Genomic DNA, 19,243 nt, shown 5'->3' with positions numbered 1-19,243 from the left:
CGTTTTATTTTTTGTTTTTAAAAAGGATAAACAAGCCTGTTCAGTCATAGATATGCATGGATACATTTATAGGCCCCTGTTTAAATTCTTAAAAGAAGCATGGTAAATAGGAAAGTACTCTAAACGAAAGCTGTTGTTTTTTAAAAAATCATTTCCTTATTCATTTTGAAACTTTCTTGCTTATGTTGGCAGACCGATGATAAGGGTGTTTTTGCAACACACCTTTCTCAAGAGTACCAGCTGGCAGCTGAAACATTTCACTTGACCCAGTCTCAGGTGTGGGATCTGTCTTATGAATCCATCAGCTACATCTTTGCTTCTGACAGCACCAAGTCTGATCTGAGGAAGAAGTGGAATCATCTGAAGCCAAAAGTGTTCCATTTTTAAGCTGTAATGAGGTGAACTACTTTCCAGTATGTATTACAACCTAGATCTCCCTGCCGTATCCCACTTAGTAAGCTGTCCACTGCTCCCTCCCGTGGAAGCATAGCAGCCAAGTGCCGTGGGCTCCAACACTAGCACCTTACTCATGGCGGATGCCCAATAAGAATCTCTTAAACTGACTGGCAGGCTCTGAGGTCGTCCATGGCTTACCTCCTTGCCGCTTACAGGAAGGGACTTGAAAGTTGCTGCTCACTGAACTCCCCATTCCAGCAGTGATTCTGACTTAACAGTCCTTCATTAGTGATCATGAAACTTCAAGAAAATCGAAGTAGGTTCTCATCAGGAAAAGTTTTGGAATTACTAGTCTAAATAAGGTAAAGAGAGAAGGAAAAACAGATTGTCGCCAAAACCTTTAAGCCATCTAGCTTGTGATGACAGCTCTGTATTTTGTTGTGCTTACTTTAATCGGACTCCCTTCACTTAAGTATTCCCCAGAACTGTGGGCTCCAGGCTACACTGCGTACCATGGATTTTTGTGAATCCCAGTAGCCAGGGTTAATCTCCTTTGGGTGGGTGACCCTAAGTGACAGATAAAGCTAGCTTCTGAGATCTGCCTTTGCCCTTCTCATGATTAATCCTCCTGGAGTCAAGATACATTTTAGATTTTGAATCGACTAATGGAGAGAGAATTGATCCATTCTTATGTTCATATCTCATCTTCCCTCCCCTACGTGGTTACCATAAAAATAATTCTCTACAGAGTTGACAAGACGGCCTCTATACTCAGATTACAGTAAAAGAGAAATGGCAGTGCTCTCTCTCTCTCCCTCTGTATATATATACGAATGTATGTATATATGTGTGTGTGTGTGTGTGTGTGTGTGTGTGTGTGTGTGTGTAAGTTCTGTGGCATTGGCCATAGAGAATAAGCAATAAAGGAAGGGAAGAATGATAGCATGGGGAAAATAAAAAGAAATAATAGCACTAAGGAAACAACTGATGAGAACAGATATGACTGTCCAGCTCCTGCTAATATATTCTTGCTTCCTCTGCTGCACATGCCATCCAGTCTGTCCCTACAAAGGCTGAACGAGTATTAAAAGGGAGGGGTGCATAGATCCTCCTGCTCCCCCGACAGTGGGCTTGGTTTCTCTTTCTTAGAATGTTTGAAGACTATGTATTATTTCTTGCTTCTTCCATCCTCAGGAGTGGCAGATTGGGTGGCAGATAATGGTTTGTGAGCTAGTTTGAGATAAAATTGGGTTTTCCCTGGTAAGAGTTTTGCCTTTGCCCTATTCTTTTTTTTTTTTTTTTAACATCTTTATTGGAGTATAATTGCTTTACAATGGTGTGTTAGTTTCTGCTGTATAACAGTGAATCAGCTATACATATACATATATCCCCATATCGACTCCCTCTTGCGTCTCCCTCCCACCCTCCCTATCCCACCCCTCTAGGTGGACACAAAGCACCGAGCTGATCTCCCTGTGCTATGCGGCTGCTTCCCACTAGCTTTCTATTTTACGTTTGGTAGTGTATATATGTCCATGCCACTCTCTCACTTCATCTCAGCTTACCCTTCCACCTCCCCGTGTCCTCAAGTCCATTCTCTACGTCTGCATCTTTATTCCTGTCCTGCCCCTAGGTTCTTCAGAACCATTTTTTTTTTTTTTTTTAGATTCCATATATCTGTGTTAGCATACGGTATTCGTTTTTCTCTTTCTGACTTACTTCACCCTGTATGACAGTCTCTAGGTCCATCCACCTCATTACAAATAACTCAATTTTGTTTCTTTTTATGGCTGAGTAATATTCCATTGTATATATGTGCCACATCTTCTTTATCCATTCATCTGTCAATGGACACTTAGGTTGCTTCCATGTCCTGGCTATTGTAAATAGAGCTGCGTGAACATTGTGGTACATGACTCTTTGAATTATGGTTTTCTTGCCCTATTCCTTTTGCACATTCTCTTCATCTGGAGGTTGCAGGGCTGCTCCTGGGTCTTTTAAAATTGACTCATTCTCCATGCCCAGTTATGATGGGTCCCAATGGATATGGATACAGATACTAAGGAAAGATTTTTGTTTCTATTTTACCACATTCTAATTTGTTTTTCAGCCTAGAACATAAAGATTCAGACAGGCATACTTGTAGTAACCCCATACAGGCAGCCAGAAAAAGCAGGTAAAGATTTATCTTTTCCTACCAGCAACAACTTAATCATAATTTGCATATATACATTTAAAAAAAAAAACACCTAGAGAACCACTGGGCATTTTATAGATAGAATTTTTATTAACATGATATCCCTGAGAGGCAGATTAAGGTGTAAACACTGTTCTGCTTTACAGAAAGGGAAATGGAGGCAGGCTGACTTACACATAAGACATCTGGAACCAGAATTTGTATCTGTTGGTACCACACCAGTGCTTTTCCCACAAGACTATGCATAGACATACTGAAGACAGTGATCTCTCATTTTTTAAAAAACACTATAGCACACTTCCTAAACTATCTCAGATCCCGAGGCATCGCTTTAGACTCGTGTTTCTTGTATCTTCCTGTCTGCTTAGGCAACATAATTGAGACACCATCTCCCCTTAATTCGTAAGAGTTAGGAATTAGGAAATTCCCTCAGCACCAGAACCCTAATTAATCTTTCATCTACCATAGTAAGCTATGGATTTTAGAAAATTCTACCTCCCCACTTCTCTCTCAGATCTCATTCCCATCCCAACTCATTCGATGTGACTAATGATGCAGCTGCTTATCCCAGGCCTTGGCCATCACTCACGTTCTTCTTTCCTCTGAACTGCCCATTGAAGTATCTTCTTAAGATACTGGTTTCTGACCTTCGTCTCCCATAGGAGCTAGTCCCCTAAGACTGCTCATCCTTCTTCCCCAGCGCCAGTCAGCTGTTTCCTTGTCAGTAAGCACAGCACAGTACCTGATTTACTCTGGAGGATGGAAGCCCATCTCCTATCTGCCTGGCACTCCATGTTTTAGCTGAGGCAAGTCCCTCTCTGCCTTCTGCACGGCCCGTATCTTGCTACCCCTCCAATTTTGTGCTACTCCAAGCTTTGTCTAACCTTCCTTACAGTCTGTCCTTTGCCCTCTGCTCCCTTGCTCCCCAGTTTTCCCATTTCTCACCCATTCAGCACTCAGTTTTGCAATGAGTTTTGGAAAGTTCATCCCACCTAGTAACCTTCCCTCTGAGCACTTCCTGCTTCATGAAGCCTTCCTGATTAAAGAGAAGAAAATACCTCTCAAATTTTTTCCAAACTCTAATGCATTAGACCTTAAGGTTTATGCATAGTGTTACTACCTAGCTTTCTAGATTTCTCTAAAACTGTTGCAGCTATACATGTGCACTATTTGTCCATGTCAGTGTCATCTGTTATAGGTTGTAAGGAAGAGGACAGGGTCTGTTTAACTTGTGCTGTACCCGCTCATCATACTGCTATGAACATGTGGGCAATTAATTCAATACTATTTGATTATAAAGATCAGAATTACACTTGCATTTGAAGAACTGCTTTTAAAAGTAGATGTATACAGTTGAATATGTGTGCATGTGTGTGTGTGTAAGTATTGTCAACTCCACTGACCAAAGATAATCTGTGTTTAGAGTGTGTGGAATACGGACAATTCCCTCTTGGCAGTTCTAACTGCTTTCCCTATCACCGCATCCAACTGGCTTGCTCTTTAGGCTTCTGGACCACAAGGGACACATGAAATTCCGATGAGATGGACCAGAAAAAAAAAATCACACCAGACGCTGTAAATACAGTATTTTTCTATTCCAAAGCTTCTAGGGCTTGGAAGAAACTAAGAAATCCAGGGTTCACACCTCAATATTTATACGAGGTTTACATTGTTTCCCCATATAGCACACCTAGGTTCTTGACAAAATGACTTATAGGTCAGAACCAAATTGGACACTTAAACTCTCCTTCTTTAAGGTAAAGGAAGAGTGTGCATGACAAATATGTCATTCTGAGCACAGGGTTAAGTGAGCAGGAAAAGTCATTCTTTTTTGCATTTCCATTGCTATATAAAGAGCTACACCCATTCAATGAGAATTCTTACTACCTCTCCATGAAATGCTGCTGTGATGGGTTTTTCTAGTTGAAATGCAGTTTATAACAGGATGAGTAAAGAAGGGTGCACGTCAAACTCACAGGATCTATTACTGTGTCCTCTCTATTAAGGGAACAACATAGGCACTGAGAGGGAAAGGTGTTACCGTCAATAAAGGCAAGGAGATGGAATGAAATCTTCCTTTCATTCTTAAGATGCTTTGGGAATTTGACTCTAGATTCAGGAGAAACATAGAAACAAACAGTGGGGTAAATTCTAGAGTACTTCCTAAACTAGCCAGGCACAGATTAGGAGATGGATCTCACTATTGGAGGACTTTTCTAAACAATTTCAATACATGTAATGAGACTGTTTTCTTCATAGATCCTCAGGGGCTTACTTAGGGGCTGGCTGTGAGAGAAGTTTTTCTCGTGTGTGGATCTCTCGGTGCTTATTAAGAGCAGAGCTTTTACTGAAGCACTTGCCACAGTCATGACACCCATAGGGTTTCTCTCCTGTGTGGGTTCTGTGGTGTGCACGTAAGTCAGAACTCTTACTGAAACTCTTTCCACAGTCAGGACACACATGGGGTCTCTCTCCTGTGTGTATCCTTCGATGTGCACTAAAATGAGAACTGTTATTGAAGCTTTTTCCACACTCTTCACACTGATAGGGCTTTTCTCCTGTGTGGGTTCTCTGGTGAATGATAAGGCTTGAGCTCTGGTTGAAGCGTTTTCCACACTCACCACACTGATACGGTTTCTCTCCTGTGTGGATTCTTCTATGGGTGATGAAATTTGAACTGTCACGGAAGCTTTTCCCACAGTCAAGACATTTATAAGGTTTCTCTCCAGTGTGGATTCTCCGGTGTCTAATGAGGCGTGCACTCCGACTGAAGCTTTTCCCACAGTCAGCACATTTATATGGATTTTCTACTTGAGGGGATATCTGATGCACGAGATGAGAGTTTGGACCAAAGCTTTTGCCATATCTGAGATATTTATAGGGTCTCTCCCCCAAGTAAGGTCTCTGATGACTTAGAACTTTACCTAAACTCCTCTCTGGGAATGCTGGTTTTCCTCTTCTCTCCCCTGGGGTCTTCTCCCACTGTCTTCCTGATCTACATTCACTCTCAGTGCCTTTACCTTGATTAAGATGCCGGGGAATTTTCCTCTCAGACCTTGCAAGTAACGTCCTGTGTAGTTGTACTTCCTCAGCAATATCCCGTTTTAGATTCTCTTCATTCTCAAATCCAGCCTCAAAACCTGACATAAGAATAGAATTTTAAAAGTTATCTGTTTTCTCAATTGTTATGTACCAGGGTAAAGCAAGTATCACATTAGATGATTAAATGTAAAAATTAGGGAGCTCTAGATCCCAAATAACTACCATCTGTTAAAATTCCGATGTTTTACTTCTCTAATGGAATCGATGCTCTGTGGAACACACTTAAAGAATGCTGATCTAAAGAACTTTTGGAAAAGAAAACTTACTTATCAAATGCCCAAGCACTCTGTTAGGTGCTTCACTGTGGTACTTCATTTACATCAACCTTATGAGGTAGGTCTTAATATACGAGCGAATTTACAGGGTTAAGTAACTTGCTCTAAGGTACTCAACTAATAAACAACATAGTCCAGATTCACATACATATATATGTGTGACTCCAAAATCAGAATAATTTTTCTCACAAGGAGGGAAGCCATAATGAAGTTTTGGGGTTCTTTTTCTTATACAGTAGCTGAGATTCAAAGGATCAGTTCCCTCAGAAATCTCAGACTTTTGCATAAGTGTGTCTGAAGAAAGAGGTTATCAGGTTTTCATATATGTGAATAAAGCAAGCATACAGCTGGTTTACAAGCTGAAACTAGAAGAAAAAACAAATGAGAATGAACTTTAAAAATCAACTTCATCCATCTGTGGGTATATGACATGCTACTTGGGAAATGTAGGCTTTCAGATTCCCTGCTAGGTAAACTGCCTAGTAACCTAGCAGGTCACATGCAGATGATGGCTAATTTACAAAGTCTGCAGCCATCTCAGATTGATGCTGTAGTGTGAGGAGGCAAGTCAAGTGAATAGGGGATATAAACTAGCTGCTTTATAACAGACAGGAAACATGGAGAAGAGAGAATGTGGTCACAATAAGAATCCATGAGAGCTGGGTGTAGAGGCCACTTCTGGTTTTCAATCTCATGATTCTTCTCCTAAATCCCACTGCCTTCCCTTTGCTATTTGCTATTTCTACCTTAAGAAGTAAAAGGATCTTACCACTGGGGCTCTGAAATAAGACTGGAGCACGGGTCATAGCCTCTGGGGGTACCTCGGTATCCTCTTCATCATCTTCAGAATCTTCTTCTATGGCCTCATCTGCTTCCTCGGCTTGCTTCTCGGCTTCGGCCTCACTGGTCTCCTGGGTGGGACACAAGGCTGCCTCCTCTTCCCGGCCATCACTGGGCACGGCAGCACCCCGGGCACTCACCAAAGCATCCATCTCTTCAAAGAAGGGACAGGTCTCTGGTGCTTGGCCATTCTTGACCTTCCGATAGCTGGTGTGGAGGCTTTTAAACTTGGTCCGACACTGCTCTGGTGTCCTAAGGAAGCCATATTCCCATAACCGCTCAGCCACTGCTCCATACAACTGGCTGTTGCGGTGGCAGTTCTGGAGGGCTTCATAAAACTGAGTCTCGCTAAGAATTGCAAGGTAGGTCTTTGTCTCTTCATAGCCCCAGTGTACACCTGCCACCAGAAGAGAAATTTCAGCACCACTTAATCCAAGGCTTTATAGTCTCAATTCCTCAGTCCTATCATCTGCATCATGAAAAATCACCTAAGCTCGGGCTCCTAGGTGAAAAAGTAAAAACACCTCATGTTTCCAAAATCAATACAAACTCTCAGAATGTTTTGCTTCTCTATAGCCTATATCAATTTCACAGAGACCTTTATTCCTACATTCTGTTCAAAAGAGGCCTTTCCACCTTATCACTGTAACAATCATTATGTACACTGAGGCAGGTGTACAGAATGCATTTCCCCATTCTTCTGGTAGTTCTGGAATTCTGATCCTAATTAGAAAATAACTGGTATGGGGAAGAAGACCCACAGTCAGTCACTGTCAGCCATGAGCCATCCCTAAATTCTCTGATCAATCTTTTTCTACCAGTTCTACTTCCTTATGAATTAAGTTTCCCATAGAATGAAATGACTCAAAATCCCAAGGAAGAGTCTCTTTCAGAATCACACTGCTGCTTAATCCAATCCCTTTTATGGCCCTTCTTCACTTGCCACAATCTCAAAAAAAGCCAGCCCAGCAATAGCAAAGACCTGAAGGGTACAAGATAAGAACCTGTAGTCATGCACCTTCTTACGAGCAAAGGAGTGGCAGAGTCAGAAAGAGGAAGGAAGCAGAGCAGATAGCATCTCCTGGCCTGAACTCTGCTAATGCTGCAGGCCACCCCAACTTGGGCAGTACTTCTTCAGGATGACTACAGGCTCTGCTCCCTGAAGGTACCCAAGGGAGAGGGAAGGGAGATTCTAAGAGCCTTCCTCCCACTTGAGAGCCAGCTGGAGATTACATTGCTTCCGTTACCCTCCACTCAATGCAAGTGAAGCAGCTAGCACATGTGCCATGTTTGTGATTTACCGAAATTTATTCCAGTGAAAAAAACAGGAAAAAAAATTTTTTTTTTTTTTTAAAATTTAGGCCATGCAGCATGCAGGATCTTAGTTCCCAGACCAGAGATAGAACCCATGCTCCCTGCAGTGGAAGCTCGGAGTCCCAATCACTGGACCACCAGGGAAATCCCAAAAATTCTTTTAAAAAAGGAAAAGGAGGGGTTTCCCTGGTGGTGCAATGGTTAAGAATCTGCCTGCCAATGCAGGGGACATGGGTTCGAGCCCTGGTCCGGGAAGATCCCACATGCCGTGGAGCAACTAAGCCCATGCGCCACAACTACTGAGCCTGCGTGCCACAACTACTGAAGCCCACGTGCCTAGAGCCTGTGCTCCATAACAAGAGAAGCCACCGCAATGAGAAGCCAGCGCACCACAATGAAGAGTAGCCCCTGCTCGACACAACTAGAGAAAGCCCGCGTGCAGCAACGAAGACCCAACGCAGCCATAAATAAATAAATAAATAAATAAATTTATTTTAAAAAGGAAAACAAAAAATTCAAGACAGAAGAAGACTAGAACAGAACAAAAGTAACAACACATATAATAAAACATGGAAGGGACACATAACTGTTCCCAGTGGAACTGCAACTCTGGAGTAGTCCTGCTGCTGTGCCACATTTTACAGTTGAGGACGCAAACTGTGAAATGGTCAGATAGCTGTGCGAGGTCACCCAGCTGATTAGTGGTCAGGGTTAGAAACGAAGTCTCCTGATTCATACTTCGTGCTCTTCCCATAGCAACATGGTTGTACAAAATTACATCAACAGAAGTAAGTGATATTTTAAAATGGTTCCATATGCAAATAATATTTCAGCAGAGTGTTAAGCAAGGTTTCTTGCTGCAAGACTTCTTAGTCCTGTTAAAATGCCAACGTGTGTTGCAGATCTCACACAGGAAACAAAATGTTTCCCCAACTTTGGGCAGTCCTTCACTATGCTCTTCTAAGTAAAAAGGAACACATAATAACCTTGAGTTTGGAGAAGTAAAGATAAAACACCAGTTCATATAAGATGCTCAACAAATATTAGTTCCCCTTAAAGATAATACAGTACCAAGTTTTTCTCAGCCTTCAGTGATTTTATAATCAGGAAAAAATATTTTAAGAAAGAAATGGAAGGAATGATACTCCTTTTCAGGAGTCTCTTGAATTTTCTGAGTGTATTTCTTTAAAATATCTAAAATTATTCTCTACTTACTATTAGCGCACTGATTTTCCCACAAAAGAGAATGAAATACACAAAGAACTGAGAAGTGCCTCTGTTCTCTAAGTGACAAAGCTGGCAGGTGACATTAAGCTTCCTGACTCCACATCCAGCCTCATAACTCCTCAGTCTAATCCTAAAACCCCAAGAAGAAAAGCTTACCACTTGGGCTTCGGAAAAGGACAGGTGTGGTGGAGTTGTCGGGGTCCTGAGGGGTGGCCTCCTGGCCCACTTCCTCCCTGTCAGACTCTTCAGCCATGGCCTCTTCTCCCTCCTTGTGCTGCCAGTCCTGTTGCTCTGGCTCCTCAGTCTCAGCATCACTGCCCACCAGGCCAGAGTGAGAGGCTGCCTCCTCCAGGCCATTACTGGGCAGGGCAATGACCTGGGCACTCATCAGGGCTTCCATCTCTTCAAAGAAGGGGCAGGTCTCAGGTGGGTGGCCACTCTTGACTTTCCGATAGCTCTTCTGGAGACCTTTGAACTTGGTCCTACACTGCTCCAGGGTCCGGAGGAACCCATACTCCCGGAGCCGCTCAGCCACAGCCCCATACACTTGGCTGTTTCGATGACAGTTTCGGAGAGCCTCATAAAACTCAGTTTGACTGAGAATTGCGAGGAGAGTTCTGGTCTCTTCATAGCCCCAGTGCACACCTGCCACCTTCTCATCCTCGAAGCCCCAGTGATCCTGTTCCACCCAGCTTCTTCTCTCTCTCCTGGATGGTAACAGATCAGCATGCATTCGTCTGTCTCCTGTGTGACTGCCTCTTGGGAGTTCCTTCTCCTTGGAGCCCAGATCTGGGATCCACGGCTCTCCTTGCTCCAACTTGGAGACCACACTGGATTTAGGAAATGGAAATCCTGCTTGCAGGGAAGCAAACAAAGGATATCATAGTTTGGACTGATCATAAAAAACATCTCTGAGTTCAGACCTGCCTTTTTTATCCAAGAGGCTTATAAAGAAAAGTATCTAAGAAAATGTTTCCAGAAAGTTCAATGGGTTGAAGAAAGTGGGGAAATATACATGAAACCTCAAAAAATGAGAAATATTTTATTTTCCAGAGCAGGGTGACAAGAGAGGAAAACGTTCTGTTGTGTGTTCAGAGCAGATAATTCTGTTCCAAGTTGCTCCCTAGCTCTCCTAACCACTTGTAGGCAGGTCCTGCACTGCTGGAAACAGTCACCTCCTGCCTCCTACATAGCTGACCAACGTGGGGGTTAATCCAAGTACAGCTCGTAGCAGGCCCTCTGGATCCATGGTTCCTCCACATCTGCAGACTTACCCAACCACAGTACTGTAGTAATTACTATTGAAAAATATCCATGTATAAGTGGACCCACACAGTTCAAACTCACGTTGTCCAAGGTTCAGCTGTAGTTCTCTACTTGGGACCAGAGAATTAAACTCAGAGTGATTTCAAGGGGGAGACTGTCTTCAACTCTTCCATTTCCTTCACACTGAGTCACGAAGTTCTAAAGCTTTTTCCCTTAGTATATCCTTTATTCCTACTGCCACCATCCAAGTCTAGACCCCTTACCTTCTCACACCTGGGTAACTGCAGCAGTCACTGTCCTACCTAACTCCAGGCTCTGGCTTCCTCAGCTCACATGCTATTTGTATTGCCAAACCTTAACCTGAGTGGTTACCAGGCATGGCCCGTTCAAAGCAGACTCCTCTCTCCAGAACACAGCACACGTTTATTCACCACTCTGTGCCTTTCCTTTAACTCCCTCCCTTCTATCGAAATTTAACCCATCAGTGCCCCCATGAAGCCTTCCCTACAGCCCTCCCTCATCTCCCACTCTTCCAAACCCCTATTGTACTCACACAATTGAGTAACAAGTCATTGTTTGGCATTGTTTCAGTACAGTTCAGTTCAGCACATATTTATGTTCACTTTTGTGTTCTCAATCATATTATAGGCTTTTTGAGGATAGGCACCTTTTCTCATTGCAGAGTACCCTGCAAGGTGTTGAGCACATGGTAGGTGTTCAAAACTGATTAATTCTGCAAGTCTGTGTGTGCGGTTGAGGGACTGCATCTGGTTGACTAAACAGAGACCACTACCAGACTGGCTGAGAAGGCTAGCGTCTTGGATGATAAGATCAGCATTCAAAACAACCTCAACAAGTTAAAGAAGTGATCAAAGAAAAAAACACACAAAATGGAGTTCTGCAGAGTACAAAGAAGAAAAACAAGTTCCACAAAATCAAGTTTAAGAATAAGAACTAGGCACAAAGACAATGGGGAAAGCTCTAAGAGACAGGGGAGTATCAAGTGAACGACAATCCTTAGTTGAGTTATACGGAAAGAAAGTGTAGTGAAATTCTGAAGTAAAATTCATACTCTGCCTCTACCTACCAGACCCTCACTGGAATAATATATATAATTTAATTCTCCACAATTAACATGCTATTTGGAGAACTTAAAGTTTCCAAGGGAGAGTAACAAAAACTTAGTAGGTCTGAAGAATGGAGCTTCTGGGGAAAAGCAGAAAGAAACAAATATAGTTTAATATGGAGAAAGAAAATGACTAAAAGGAAGATGTGCTTTCAAGTATAGAAAAGAATTTTTATCTAGAAAATACTGACGTAGTGTCATCATTACCAGGAGGAAAGAAACTCCAAGTTCTGGAAAAAGTAGGGAGCCATCCTCTGGCAGACTTTTCAAAAGAGGAAATAGAAGAACTGCAGCAGAGAGCTAAACTATATGCCTTCAGGAGGTCCCCAACAACTGCATACTCTATTTCCACTCATTCCTGAAATCCCTTTCCCACTCACTACTCCCAACCCTACTTCCCAATTTAGAATGGCATCCTATCTTGCCATATAAATCTACTCCTCACCGCTCCTTTGAAAAGGTCTGAGCTTCTCCTTTGGGTTCATCTGCTCCTGTGGTCCCAGGTCTGGGTTTCTTGCCCTCTCTTTCTTGGGTACACCCCTGGGCTGGGGTTCCACTGACTCCTGCCGAACACTTAATAACTCTCGTGATGATTTCAGGGGTGTCATCTTCTCCAAGCGTACTTCCTGCCCCTTCACAGAGACTGTGACCTAGAAACAACCCCCATGAATTGTCACTGCAAGGTCATAATGAGGGGTATTCCCAGAGGAGACTATTTATTACCCCAAAAGAAATCATCCTTTTGGGACATGGCTAGGGTTGGGGCGGGGGGTGGTTAATAGTGAACAAGGGTCTTTCTTAGTCCATTACTGTTAGCTTAGAGCAGCTGGAACTACAAAAGAAAAAGATCAAAATAGTAAACCCGACTCCAGGCTAAAAAATAGCTCCCCTTTCTTCCCTATTAAGTAAAAAACTATGAAACTATGAATAACTCGTTATGATACCTAGCAAAGGTACACCCAGGTAGCATCTCCCGATAAGCTCTATCTGAAAAAGTTACCTGTTAAAGGACCAGAAGTATAAGCATCACCAAGGGAGACTGTGCCCCACTTTAAATCTGACTGTGCCTTAATTTGGCCTTTTATCCTGCCCCTGCCCAGTCACACACTTCTGAATACCCCCTCCCTGCTCACCGAACGTCCAGGTCTTCCAGGCTCTCTTTCTAAATCTTCCACCAGAGCCACTGCCTCCTCTCCACTTTCTGGACATTGCTTTTGTACCCATTTCTGGATCTCCCCAGGTAAGACGGTCAGGAACTGCTCTAGCACCAACAATTCTACAATCTGCTCCTTGGTGCGCACCTCCGGCTTTAGCCACCGACAGCAAAGTTCCCAGAGTTGGCTGAAAGCCTCCCGGGGCCCAGCTACCTCCTGGTAATGAAATCTCCTGAAGCGCTGTCGGAAGGTCTCAGAGTTAGTGCCATTCCCTCTCAGGGTGGGTTTGGCCATCGTTCACAGCAGAAAGCAGCTTCCCTCCACTTAAGGGTCTAGGTTCCAGGGCTTACACCCATCTTCTCATGTCCTTGGAGAATCACCTGCAGATGAGTCTCTCTCTGTAAGAAGAGTTTCCTCCTAGGGTAGAGAGAGATGGCACTATCAGAAGGAATACACTCATATGTCTAAAGTCTTGCCAGAGCTGGCCTGACTTTCCAGATGCTCCACGTAGCACCAACTTCAGGACAGCAAGCCAAAACTGAGCATGAAGGTGAGAGACCATTCAAAAGCTGCATTTCTGGGCGCCTTCCAGGGCAGCCCGAGTAAGCAGCAAAGAATAGAAAGTACTGTCTGTTCCTCTTCCACCTCCCCCAAATCTGACCCACTGAGCTCCCCTGACCAGTGTAGCATAGTGTGTTCAAACCATATGGGAGCTCGAGAGGTTCTAAAGGCATGTCACCATCCTGCTGAAGGCAACGAAAAGCCTCTGTCCAGCGGGTCGCAGCTGATCTCCCCCAGTACCTCCGCCGTCCTTCCCCGGGCCCTCTCCGTCCGCCCCGCTCCCTCGGACTCCACCACTACCAATTCCCACCCCAGACAAAAATCAAGTACTGAATACTGGGTCTTTGTTCTCCCTCACAGCAGAAGTAACCGCTCAGTAAATAGCCGGGAACTAGTGACTGGAAACCTCGCGCATTGACAGAAGTTGGTTTTGGCTCCTGAAGCGAGGGCCGGGTGGGCTTGGGGCGAGTCCCACTGAGTTGGTGGAGAGTGGGAGTCCGAAGGGGCAGTAGTCATGGGTCTCCTGAGGACGAGCTCGGGTGCTGGCCAGGCGCTCCGAGGGCTGCAAGGTTCGCGGGTGCGGGGTTCCGGCCTCTTTGTCTTCTCTCCCTCCGGCCAGGTCACTCTCGAAAGCCGTCGTGAGCCCCTCCAGAGGCCTCCGACCGGGCTAAGCGCCCTGAGAGCACCCTCCGACCCACTCCTGGGATATTCTCCCTCTCGGGCTGTCGCTCAACCCACTCGCATTTCTGACCGCGGGCTAGCCTCACCCGCTCGGGGTAGGGCTCCAGCCCGGGTTCTCCAGCCTCCCAGTCCAGCTCCCAAACCGGAAGTCCGAGCGGCCGACCCGGGGGCTGAAGGCGCATGCGCAAGAGAACCTCCCGCGACTCCTGCGGAGCACCCGCTGGAGCCAACGAGTGGGCCCAGCCGAGCGCGGCTCACTTCCGGGACGCGGCGCGCCGACCCCTTCCCGGCTTCCCGTCAGCTCTCCTCAGCAGTAGTCTCGGCGGGTACAGTCAGGAGGAACTGCCCGTCCCGGGGTCCTGTGCGCGTGTAGAGGAGGGAGCGCTCGCCTCTTTGGTCGCCTGGTGAGGCTCTGGAGGGGGGTGCGACGAATATAGGGACTCGAGGTCCGCCGCGGGAATGATCCACGAACTGCTCTTGGCTCTGAGCGGGTATCCAGGGTCCATTTTCACCTGGAACAAGCGGAGTGGCCTGCAGGTACTGTCCGCCTCAGCGCGGGAACTAGCGAGAGCGGAATGGGTGGAGCAGGCTAGTGCCAAGGGGAGGAGTCTGAGGGACTGAGAAGGCGGGGCTTGCACGGGCCGAGGCGTGGGGGGCTTGTCCCTGGGCAGGTAACCGGAGGGCTCAGTAATTGTATGTGCTTTTAAACTGGGTTTTGAAAGCTAGTCCAAATACATAGTGCCTGACACACAATAAGGGTTCAGCCAGTTTTGCTGGATGAAAAAGTGAGAGTGTCTCCCTTATTACTCCTCGCCCGGGAAATTTCTGCACTAGGAGAATTTGGAGGGGGACCTTCATGTAACCAGGAGTGTGTGAGGGGGAAGGGCTATGTGCTATATGCTTTATCTCATTTAATCTTCACAACCACCTATCTCCATTTCAGAGATTAAATCCCGGTGTCAGGGATCACGTAGCGATTAGCAAACTTGGTCTTGAGCCCAGTTTGTTGTTTTGTTTTGTTTTGTTTTGTTGTAGACTTTTTAATGATGGCCGTTGTGACTGGTGTAAGTGGTATCTCACTGTAGTTTTGCTTTGCATTTCTCTAATAAGTAGGGATGTTGAACATCTTTTCACATCTAAAGGGTATTATAAAAATAATAGTGTCCTCTATATATATATAGAGTTTATTGCTGTTATTACCATTGAAAATAATCTGCATTCGTTATTGGTGGTGGGATTGAAACAAAATACAAATCTGAAATATTTTAAGATTTAGGAGTGATTTTAACCAGTTTACTTAGATTTAAAGTTGAGAAAACTGAGGCAAAGTGAAGTTAAGTTACTTGTGAAAGTCAAAGCTAGTAGGTGATGAAGCAGAAATTCAAATCCATGCCTTTGTTATTTTATTTCCTTATATTTTGACTGATGGGTTATTTAGATGTGTACTGTTTAATTTCCAAGTATTTGGAGGGGTTTTTCTAGATATCGTAATGATTTCTAATTTAATTGCATTATAGTCAGAGAACAAGCTCTGTCAGATTTCAAATTTTCAAAATTTTGTTGAGCCTTATTTTTATCCTTGGTAATACTCCTTTTCTTGAGACCTACTTTGTCTGATAGTAACATAGCCAAGCCTGACAGAAAAACAGATTTTTATGTTTACTGTATGTTATGTCATTTTCCTTCCTTTTACTTTCAAACTATGTCTTTTTTTTGTTTGTTTTGTTACATCACTCTGTTATTGATCAAATTAGTCATACAGTCAACTGGGTCATTCCATCATTGGATGACTTGAATAATATTTTTTTTTTATACAGCAGGTTGTTATTAGTCATCAATTTTATACACATCAGTGTATACACGTCAATCCCAATCGCCCAATTCATCACACCACCACCCCCACCCCCCCGCCACTTTCCCCCCTTGGTGGCCATACATTTGTTCTCTACATCTGTGTCTCCATTTCTGCCCTGCAAGCCGGTTCATCTGTACCATTTTTCTAGCTTCCACATATATGTGCTAACATACGATATTTGTTTTTCTCTTTCTGACTTACTTCAGTCTGTATGACAGTCTCTAGATCCATCCACGTCTCAACAAATGACCCAGTTTTGTTCCTTTTTATGGCTGAGTAATATTCCATTGTATATATGTACCACATCTTCTTTATCCATTCGTCTGTCGATGGGCATTTAGGTTGCTTCCATGACCTGGCTATTGTAAATAGTGCTGCAATGAACATTCGGGTGCATGTGTCTTTTTGAATTATGGTTTTCTCTGGGCATATGCCCAGTAGTAGGATTGCTGGGTCATATGATAATTCTATTTTTAGTTCTTTAAGGAACCTCCATACTGTTCTCCATAGTGGCTGTATCAATTTACATTCCCACCAACAGTGCAAGAGGGTTCCTTTTTCTCCACACCCTCTCCAGCATTTGTTGTTTGTAGATTTTCTGATGATGCCCATTCTAACTGGTGTGAGGTGATACCTCATTGTAGTTTTGATTTGCATTTCTCTAGTAATTAGTGATGTTGAGCAGTTTTTCATGTGCTTCTTGGCCATCTGTATGTCTTCTTTGGAGAAATGTCTATTTAGGTCTTCTGCCCATTTTTGGATTGGGTTGTTTGTTTTCTTAATATTGAGCTGCATGAGCTGTTTATATATTTTGGAGATTAATCCTTTGTCCGTTGATTCGTTTGCAAATATTTTCTCCCATTCTGAGGGTTGTCTTTTCGTCTTGTTTATAGTTTCCTTTGCTGTGCAAAAGCTTTGAAGTTTCATTAGGTCCCATTTGTTTATTTTTGTTTTTATTTCCATTACTCTAGGAGATGGATCAAAAAAGATCTTGCTGTGATTTATGTCAAAGAGTGTTCTTCCTATGTTTTCCTCTAAGAGTTTTATAGTGTCCGGTCTTATATTTAGGTCTCCAATCCATTTTGAGTTTATTTTTGTGTATGGTGTTAGGGAGTGTTCTAATTTCATTCTTTTCCATGTAGCTGTCCAGTTTTCCCAGCACCACTTATTGAAGAGACTGTCGTTTCTCCATTGTATATCCTTGCCTCCTTTGTCATAGATTAGTTGACCATAGGTGCGTGGGTTTATCTCTGGGCTTTCTATCTTGTTCCATTGATCTATGTTTCTGTTTTTGTGCCAGTACCATATTGTCTTGATTACTGTAGCTTTATAGTGTAGTCTGAAGTCAGGGAGTCTGATTCCTCCAGCTCCGTTTTTATCCCTCAAGACTGCTTTGGCTGTTTGGGGTCTTTTGTGTCTCCATACAAATTTTAAGATTTTCTGTTCTGGTTCTGTAAAAAATGCCATTGGTAATTTGATAGGGATTGCATTGAATCTGTAGATTGCTTTGGGTAGTATAGTCATTTTCACAATATTGATTCTTCCAATCCAAGAACATGGTATATCTCTCCATCTGTTGGTGTCATCTTTAATTTCTTTCATCAATGTCTTATAGTTTCCTGCATACAGGTCTTTTGTCTCCCTAGGTAGGTTTATTACTAGGTATTTTATTCTTTTTGTTGCAGTGGTAAATGGGAGTGTTTCCTTAATTTCTCCTTCAGACTTTTCATCATTAGTGTATAGGAATGCAAGAGATTTCTGTGCATTAATTTTGTATCCTGCAACTTTACCAAATTCATTGATTAGCTCTAGTAGTTTTCTGGTGGCACCTTTAAGATTCTCTATGTATAATATCATGTCATCTGCAAACAGGGACAGTTTTACTTCTTCTTTTCCAATTTGTATTCCTTTTATTTCTTTTTCTTCTCTGATTGCTGTGGCTAGGACTTTCATAACTATGTTGAATAATAGTGGTGAGGGTGGACATCCTTGTCTTCTTCCTGATCTTAGAGGAAATGCTTCCAGTTTTTCACCATTGAGAATGATGTTTGCTGTGGGTTTGTCATATATGGCCTTTATTATGTTGAGGTAGGTTCCCTCTATGCCCACTTTCTGGAGAGTTTTTATCATAAATGGATGTTGAATTTTGTCAAAAGCTTTTTCTGCATCTATTGAGATGATTATATGGTTTTTCTTCTTCCATTTATTAATATGATGTATCACATTGATTGATTTGCATATATTGAAGAATCCTTGCATATCTGGGATAAATCCTACTTGATCATGGTGTATGATCCTTTTAATATGTTGTTGGATTCTGTTTGCTAGTATTTTGTTGAGGATTTTTGCATCTATATTCATCAGTGATATTGGTCTGTAATTTTCTTTTTGTGTAGTATCTTTGTCTGGTTTTGGTATCAGGGTGGCCTCATAGAATGAGTTTGGGAGTGTTCCTTCCTCTGCAATTTTTTGGAAGAGTTTGAGAAGGATGAGTGTTAGCTCTTCTCTAAATGTTTGATAGAATTCACCTGTGAAGCCATCTGGTCCTGGACTTTTGTTTGTTGGAAGATTTTTAATCATAGTTTCAATTTCATTACTTGTGATTGGTCTGTTCATATTTTCTATTTCTTCCTGGTTCAGTCTTGGAGCTTATACCTTTCTAAGAATTTGTCCATTTCTTCCAGGTTGTCCATTTTATTGGCATAGAGTTGCTTGTAGTAGTCTCTTAGGATGCTTTGTATTTCTGCGGTGTCTGTTGTAACTTCTCGTTTTTCATTTCTAATTTCATTGATTTGAGTCCTGTCCCTCTTTTTCTTGATCAGTCTGGCTAATGGTTTATCAATTTTGTTTATCTTCTCAAAGAATCAGCTTTTAGTTTTATTGATCTTTGCTATTGTTTTCTTTGTTTCTATTTCATTTATTTCTGCTCTGATCTTTATGATTTCTTTCCTTCTGCTAACTTTGGGTTTTGTTTTTTCTTCTTTCTCTAGTTCCTTTAGGTGTAAGGTTAGATTGTTTATTTGAGATTTTTCTTGTTTCTTGAGGTAGGCTTGTATAGCTATAAACTTCCGTCTTAGAACTGCTTTTGCTGCATCCCATAGGTTTTGGATCGTCGTGTTTTCATTGTCATTTGTCGTCTCTAGGTATTTTTTGATTTCCTCTTTGATTTCTTCAGTGATCTCTTGGTTATTTAGTAACGTATTGTTTAGCCTCCATGTGTTTGTGTTTTTTATGTTTTTTTCCCTGTAA

At 42.9% G+C, this 19,243-nt stretch overlaps 3 protein-coding genes across 19 annotated transcripts in view; 2 read left to right on the top strand and 1 right to left on the bottom strand.

Moving 5' to 3' along the window:
• ADAL (adenosine deaminase like) overlaps positions 1–1,194 on the top strand; it is a 56,898-nt gene extending 55,704 nt beyond the window's left edge. For 5 of the 6 annotated variants that reach the window (XM_059913479.1, XM_059913477.1, XM_059913476.1 and 2 more), the window contains one exon: positions 193–1,194. In XM_059913479.1, coding sequence (XP_059769462.1) covers positions 193–387 — 195 coding nt within the window. In that variant the 3' untranslated portion in view covers positions 388–1,194. The remainder of the gene's footprint in view (positions 1–192) is intronic. The other variant, XM_059913480.1, reaches the window with a different exon arrangement.
• ZSCAN29 (zinc finger and SCAN domain containing 29) lies at positions 587–14,705 on the bottom strand. Of its 8 annotated transcripts, XM_059913468.1 has the most exons (7): positions 13,789–14,705; positions 12,877–13,314; positions 12,189–12,393; positions 9,508–10,203; positions 6,740–7,207; positions 5,614–5,733; positions 587–749 (listed from the first exon to the last, which is right to left on the bottom strand). In XM_059913468.1, exons 2-7 carry the CDS (start codon positions 13,189–13,191, stop codon positions 745–747), a joined length of 1,809 nt encoding a protein of 602 aa, XP_059769451.1. In that variant the 5' UTR covers positions 13,192–13,314; positions 13,789–14,705; the 3' UTR covers positions 587–744. The 8 variants fall into 8 exon arrangements, with proteins under 8 accessions (XP_059769451.1, XP_059769444.1, XP_059769445.1 ...); XM_059913461.1 differs by lacking the exon at positions 587–749 and having other exon boundaries at positions 2,664–5,733; XM_059913462.1 differs by lacking the exon at positions 587–749 and having other exon boundaries at positions 2,664–5,733; positions 13,796–14,705.
• Positions 14,331–19,243, top strand: part of TUBGCP4 (tubulin gamma complex component 4) — a 47,808-nt gene continuing 42,895 nt past the window's right edge. For 3 of the 5 annotated variants that reach the window (XR_009500848.1, XR_009500847.1, XM_059913471.1), the window contains exon 1: positions 14,332–14,676. Coding sequence is in view for 2 of the 5 variants with exons in the window: in XM_059913471.1 (XP_059769454.1) it covers positions 14,599–14,676 (78 nt within the window). In the remaining 3 variants the exon portion in view is untranslated. Of the gene's footprint in view, positions 14,677–19,243 lie in introns of all 5 variants that reach the window. The other 2 variants (XM_059913472.1, XM_059913473.1) reach the window with 2 other exon arrangements.

The sequence above is a fragment of the Balaenoptera ricei genome, chromosome 2, assembly GCF_028023285.1.
Source record: "Balaenoptera ricei isolate mBalRic1 chromosome 2, mBalRic1.hap2, whole genome shotgun sequence".
Classification (NCBI taxonomy): domain Eukaryota; kingdom Metazoa; phylum Chordata; class Mammalia; order Artiodactyla; family Balaenopteridae; genus Balaenoptera; species Balaenoptera ricei.
The sequence above is the reverse complement of the archived record's forward strand: the minus strand, read 5'-3'. Positions and strand labels throughout refer to the sequence as shown.

Excerpts from the sequence above, each read along its gene's own strand:
- ZSCAN29 (XM_059913461.1), bottom strand. The coding sequence starts at position 13,191 with ATGGCCAAACCCACCCTGAGAGGGAATGGCACTAACTCTGAGACCTTC. Across the intron at positions 7,208-9,507 it reads CCTTTTCCGAAGCCCAAGTG|GTGTACACTGGGGCTATGAA; the intron begins GTAAGCTTTTCT and ends TTCTGGTGGCAG. Across the intron at positions 5,734-6,739 it reads CTTATTTCAGAGCCCCAGTG|GTTTTGAGGCTGGATTTGAG; the intron begins GTAAGATCCTTT and ends TTCTTATGTCAG.